A 6,846-nucleotide genomic window follows, 5' to 3' on the forward strand; every position below is an offset into this window, starting at 1 on the left:
ATCCTACCATAATAAATTACGAATTATTGCACTAAAAAATCGTAACTGCACTCCGCAGTTCAATTTCAAAATCTTTCATTAAATCTTATTTAACTCCTCATGTTAAGATTACAGATACCAATCAATTAAATTAAATTACTTACAATTTAATTCATTGACTAATTGAATCCTTTATATTTCCACTTAACTTATATCATGTGACGGATACAAAATCCACCTGCAGGTTTTCATCACGAGACTTATAAGCATCCGTAAAGGGGTATCATCAATCTCAAAGTCGAGACATGGATTCTATCAACTAATTATTATTTCACAAATGTAATTTGCCATTATCCAATTTACCAGGAATACATAGACCCGCAATTGAGTCGTACCTTTTAATAAATCAAAATAATAAACAAATCACATTGATCATAATAATTATATCAAGATTAAGAGTATAAGTACATTTAATGAACTAGAAAATTTGTTTTATATATTCAGTACAAAAACATTTATCTCTACTTGGTCCGTTCAATACATACAAAATGTATTAGCACAAGAAGACGGAACTATACCGTTTCCATAATGAAGATACATTGTATTAATCTTGTGCTACAATCATACAAATGACTTTGTCCAATTTCCATCTTATATTGTGAACGTAAATTTTATACTTATAAGAACCGACGATTTAATCTTTCGTGTATAGACTAAACTCTATACGCTAAATCATCTACTATATAAGTAAAGGATACAGATATTAGTACATGATCTATTTAACTCTTTATTAAATAATGAATAAATAATTATTTTATAATAAATACTATATCCAAACATATGGTTAATATTATATATCCCAACAGCTCTAATCAAGGAAAACACCTAAACCCCTGTACACAATACCCAACCCCACACAATATTGCCACATGCATGTTTACTCCCCATTTGAGAAATACCACTCTTTTTCTCCTCAAAGAACACTTTTTTCTTTGCCTTATTAGGAAGTTGCTCAACTTGTTGAGCTGCTAATATCTTTATCAAATTGAGTTTTCGGCTTCCATAGTTTGTCCCAGACGCCCCCAAACCCCAAATTAGATCCTGCTAACTTTTTTTATATATATATATTTATTTATTTTAAAAAGAAAATTCTATAAGTAGACAATTAGAATTATATTCGGTTGGTGCATAAAAATAATTTAAAAATCATGTTTAAAAGGTTTTTGAAAGTTGAAGTTGTATTTGAACATAAAATTTATCTGGAAAAAAGGTGAAAAATATGTAATTGAAAACTATTATTTCGCTTAAAATACTTTTCAAACAATCTCTGTAATATCTCGTCAGTATTTTAAAATATTGTAAAGTAAGCATCTACAAATATTAAAATATTGTTATGGCCAAACATGCAATTCTCTTAATAGTTCTTAAATAAAAGATTGAGCTTTCCTAATCTTGTGATCATAGCTCCAACTTTTGCTGCAAAATGTGTGTCGACAATAGATCAAGATATTATATCTGGCATAACTCGTATCGTCAATTATACGCATACCTCTAGATCTGTTTTCTTTTATATTTTAGGAAAATAAAAGAATCATAATTATTATGAAACAAATCGCACAAAATTAGTGTATGTGGTATGACAGTATGAGACAGACTAAAAGAAATTCTTTTTTTAATATTCCTAATTTAGTGGAAAGTTGCGCGTGGTGATATTGAAAGGTTTGGGATTAACGGGTGAAACTATAATATAAGCAAGGACCTTAAAAACAACGGAGAAGACTTTGACATCTGGACATGTGACCACTGACTTAATATATGTGGTATACTCCCTCCTCAAAAAAAATTTGTCGTGATTCGGAACATGGTCGACTTAATTTATGTCGGGGTGAAATTCGGACATAGAATATTTAATATTTTTTAATAAAAATTATATATTTAGAAAGTATGTACTATAAAATGCAATAGTAAACAAATTAAAATATTTAGAAAGTATTTGAAAAAATAATGATTAAAAAAACTGTTCTAGTAGTAACTAAGACAATCTTTTTGTGATGAGAATATGTTCTTGATTAAGAAACATAAATTAATTTCACTAATCTAATCAAACGCTCTTCTTGCAATAATAAGCACGTTATATTTATATATATACACACATATATATTTTAAGTTTTGTAGCAATTTTTTTTTTTAATTTAACATAATCACTACTTTAATGTTGAAACTATAGCTAACATATAACTACTAGTACGTCGACAATTGAGAGGGGCAAAACACTCTCTATCACAAGTTTATTCATTTTCAAGATTTAGATTTGAAACTTATTGCGTTGTGCTACAAAAAAAATTCAATCATCTCGCTATATCTTAATTTGGTGTTTACCCACAACAAATTAGAGTTAATTTCTCTTATAACAATCCTCCAAAGAAAGATGCATCTTGAGTCGAGACTCTAGACTTACACATTTTGTACATGATACACATGTAAAGACACATGCATAATATAGGCAAGGTTATAATATTCCTTCCGCACCCTGTTCACTTTGTTTAACTATAAATCCATTACTCCGCCATGAACATATTATTAAAATCCATTATAAATACGCATGCAATCCATGCAACATTAATTGGCTGTATCTTTCATTGGAGTATAATTTTTTATTTCCCCTATAAACAATGCAAAACCAAAGCAAATACATAAATCATCCTCTTCATCATTCCTTACAATTCCTCTTTACTGGCCACTTGCTCCTGGATCTCCTAATTTCTAGGGAAGACCAACATGCATGTTCATTCATTAAAAAAGGAAGGACAAAAAACATGATGTTTGACCAAACCACCTTATTAGTAACATACCTCCTAGTTGAATAGTTTCTTTTCTAGGTAATTAAGTCAAAATATAGAAAAAATCACTCATATAACTTTTCTTTCGATAGAAAATGATAGTTATATGTAGTACCTAATTAACGTACGTCATTACAAAATACAAGGCCTTTTATGGATCAATAATTCATGTGAAGTGACGATATTACAAAAGGAGAAATATGTTCAAAATTAATTTCCTTGCAAAAAGAGTTCTCTATTTGTCTGCTCTTTATTAGTGCATTAGTGGCAAACGAAGGAGAACATGGCATATAGTATATAACATGATCAAAAAGCTCCCAAATCATCCATATAACTGCAACTTAAGAAATGTTACAATTATCTAGTCCTAATTAATGTGCTTCACAAATGTTACAATTATCTAGTCCTAATTAATGTGCTTCACGATCTGATGCACCTAGCTTTTCACACACCTCTCAACATTAATAGAAGAAAAAATTAGCAACACTATACAACTGTTGTAAGATGATATAACAAGTTAGAAGAGCAAAGAAAATAAAACCCTAGAAGAGCCACTATTTCACTAAAACGTAACTAACATTTAACGTGGTCAATATTATTTTTATGAACAGTTCCTGTGACGATTGAAAGATCTCCATGCATCATGCCATGTCACCAGCTTCCACCCTTAAGACTTCTACAATTGAAACAAATGAAAAGAAAAGGCAGATTTAGATGCTAGATTTTAAAACAAAATTGCAACTCTCAGTTGAAAATGTCCAAGAAATTGCAGGGTTTGCCCTTCAAATGGGCTGGTCTTTAACTTTTGCCCTTCAAAATCAAACTTATGCCTAGTGGGACATAAGTTCTTTAAGGATGGGACATAAATTGTGGGATATTACTATGTGAAAATATAAAATTATGCCCCGACAAAAGTTATTTGTTATGAGGAGCAAAAATATAAAGACCAACACAAAAAACAGACCCGAAAATATCTACTATTCAAATATTGAATATCAAATACTTGAAAATATATATGTCAACCAAGCGTCTGCTTATACAATAATTCGGTATTTGAAATACTTAAATAACATAATTTGATTAAAAAGGGGCCCTTAACTGTAATCAACCAAGAAAATCACTCATCTTGAAATGCAACTAATACTTTTTCTAATTCAGAAAATACCTTCAAGAATAAAGAATTTTAAGCTCGACTTCAACATTCTCAAACATCAAGATAGTAACATTTAGAAAATAATAGTAGTAAAATTAATGTGAAAATCAAAGAAAGAAAAAGACCTCAGAATTGTTACTCGTGTCCTCGTCTTTATCAGAAGCAGTATCTTCATTGGTAAGTTGTTTTAATATCTGCAAATTTTTTACCCAACGAATTAAAATATTAATTACATTTCGCCAGAAGGAAAAAGAGAAATACGATATTTTCAGCTGAGAAACAAAGAATTATAACTTCCTTCGTACTAAACCTAAAGCTAAAAAGAAACATAGAAAGATTAATTTAGACGCTAGATTCATGTTTAAACAAAATACATTAGCAATTATCTCTCATCGAAAATCTTTAAACGATAATCAACCAAGAAAAGCTACATGCAAAATTACTGTGAAAGGAGAAGGGAAAAAAAAAAAAAAGACCTCAGAATAATAACATTTCGACAGAAAGAAAGAAAAAAAAGAGTAAATACGATACGACAGCTGAGAAACAAAGAAGTTTAACTAATAAATTGCAGTAAAAATTCTTTCTTACTAAACCAAAAACTAAAAATAAACTTATAAAGATTAATTTAGACGCTAGATTCATGTTTAAACATAATACAGTAGCAATTATCTCATCGAAAATCTTTAAACTATAATCAACCAAGAAAACCTACACGCAAAATTACTCTGAAAAGAAAGAAAGAAAAAAAGACCTCAGAATTGTCACTGTTACTTTCTTCATTATCAGGAGCAGTAGTATCTTGTTCATTCAATAACTCTTTTTGTCCCTGCAAATTTAATGCAACCAAAGAAAGTAACTACAGTATGAATTTGAACTAATCACAAAAAAGAATAATAAGTAAACTTAAACACTATTTCGTGCAATATCTCACCTTCACGACCAGAATATCAGCATCAGTGGGAGCAGAAATTGATCTAGGAAGACGCTGCGATTTCACAGAGATTGAATTAATGTTCTTGTCATTTTCTGGTGACTGTGAATTGATGTAATGACAAAAGTCAGTAAAAGATTTAAAAACTGGTGGTTCTGAGAGTGTTCGGCGCAGATTCTTGATACTATTAGGCTGTGTTGTTGTTGTGAATCTTGAAAATAGCGGTAATGGTGGTGCCACCATGGCATTAGTGGTGTTGGTAGAAAAAGGTGATTTATCAGACACCCTTTTGGACAAGGGTGAAAAAGCAGTAATTGGTGAATTGAGAGTGACTCTTTTAGGAGAAGAGAGTGGTGGTGAATGAGACTTTTTTCTCTTTAGAGACACTGTATTGTTTTCTGTTTTTTCACCGGAGATGGCGGCGGTGGTAGTGACAGAAGGGTGGTGGTGGTGGACAGTGGAGGAACTGTAAATGTTGTAAGTCATATTTTGATATGTTTTCTGTTTCTTGGAACTGTAATTTCTTTCTTTCTAACTGATTTCTTGAAGATGAAATGATGAATGCGAGCCAGTTATATAACGACATTTTGCTGCTTAGCGGTTGAGTTTAATAATTTTTCACATTTTAGTCCTCAAATATTGATTTTTTTATTTATTTTAATTTTAGTCCTTGATATTTGATTAAGCACATTTAACATTTAATTAATTGAAATATGTGATATTGGTGTCTCTGCTTGTGATGACTGATTAGTCTTCACAAATTGACTAACAATTTGCACATTCCGTCTCTCCAATATCACTAAATGTTAATTTTGATCTTTTTAATATTTGACTGAGGACATTTAGTATTAGTTAATGAAATACATAAGTTTGATCCCTTTACTCATAATGAATCTTCACAAATTTGACGAATTATATACCATTGCATCATCTGACTATTTGTGTATTATCTTAAAGAATTTTTCAAGGAAAGTCCAGAGTTTTCACAGTACTAGTGAGACAGATTATCCACGATGTGCATCTCAGGGGCAGATTGAAACCAAGACTAACCATACTGTTACATACTCTAAAATTCTCTCAGCTACTTGTTTGGCTATTTTAGCATGTTGTTTGTGATGTTCTGAGCTTGTGTAATTTGATTGATATAAAGGTGGTATTTTGTAGTATATAGTTGCTTGCAAAGCTGGGAGTTGTCCAGTTTTTTTTTTTTTTTCTTTTTTCTTTCCTGTTTTGTAATTCTCACTTGGTAATATAATCAATTAATTTACCCAAAAAAAAAAAAAGTTTCAAAAATAGTCTAAAACACATCTCTTGTATAAAGGATAAAAAAATATTTTTCAACATATTAAAGTTTAAATATATTTAGGCATATATTATGAGGATCAAACTTATAATATATCAACGACTGAGGGGCCACAACCGCTTTCTGTTTTTAATAGCATCATCATAGGAGTACTATCATATGTGGTTATTTAGGAAATAAATCAGATTCTAGAATATCTTTCAGAAAAAGATAATGAAAAGTATTTTTATCCTACCTTCAATTGAAACAAAAAAGTAAATGAACGTTCTTGGAATTAAATGATTTCGTTACGTTATAATTTATCGAGTTAATGTCTTTGGCTCTTCTCAAATTTATGTCTTCAAAGCTCTTCAAGTAGCATATAGTCAACCACTCAGCCAGCCCTTATAAAGCTTTTCCTTGAGAAGTATCACATACTCCCTTATTCCACGTTATTTGAGAATTTTCATTTATAGGGCCTATTAGACGAATTTGTTATTTGGATTGGATTAGGCAATGTGGTAATAAAAGAACAATTCGGCTAAAATCAATGAACTAGATGACTGAGAGTGTTAACTGGGGTAAGAAGTTGATTATTGGACTGATTTTCGCAAACTAAATGCCCCAATAGACACTCAAAGCTTAATTTTCCCTTTAAGTT

General features: G+C 30.4%; 1 protein-coding gene across 2 annotated transcripts; it reads right to left on the minus strand.

Annotated features, from left to right (window-relative positions):
* Nucleotides 1-3,204: 3,204 nt before the first annotated feature.
* Nucleotides 3,205-6,155, minus strand: LOC132068281 (uncharacterized). Of its 2 annotated transcripts, none has more exons than XM_059461823.1 (4): nt 4,904-6,155; nt 4,724-4,798; nt 4,112-4,166; nt 3,205-3,495 (listed from the first exon to the last, which is right to left on the minus strand). In XM_059461823.1, the coding sequence occupies exons 1-4, from the start codon at nt 5,387-5,389 to the stop codon at nt 3,461-3,463; spliced, it is 651 nt and encodes a 216-aa protein (XP_059317806.1). In that variant the 5' UTR covers nt 5,390-6,155; the 3' UTR covers nt 3,205-3,460. The 2 variants fall into 2 exon arrangements, with proteins under 2 accessions (XP_059317806.1, XP_059317813.1); XM_059461830.1 differs by having other exon boundaries at nt 4,098-4,166.
* Nucleotides 6,156-6,846: the final 691 nt, after the last annotated feature.

The sequence above is a fragment of the Lycium ferocissimum genome, chromosome 1, assembly GCF_029784015.1.
Source record: "Lycium ferocissimum isolate CSIRO_LF1 chromosome 1, AGI_CSIRO_Lferr_CH_V1, whole genome shotgun sequence".
Taxonomy (NCBI): Eukaryota; Viridiplantae; Streptophyta; class Magnoliopsida; order Solanales; family Solanaceae; genus Lycium; species Lycium ferocissimum.

Coding starts and splice junctions, on each gene's coding strand:
- LOC132068281 (XM_059461823.1), bottom strand. CDS start 5,389: ATGACTTACAACATTTACAGTTCCTCCACTGTCCACCACCACCACCCT. Junction 4,167..4,723: donor GTAACAGTGACAATTCTGAG/GTCTTTTTTTCT, acceptor AAAAATTTGCAG/ATATTAAAACAACTTACCAA. Junction 3,496..4,111: donor TGATAAAGACGAGGACACGA/GTAACAATTCTG, acceptor TTTCAATTGTAG/AAGTCTTAAGGGTGGAAGCT.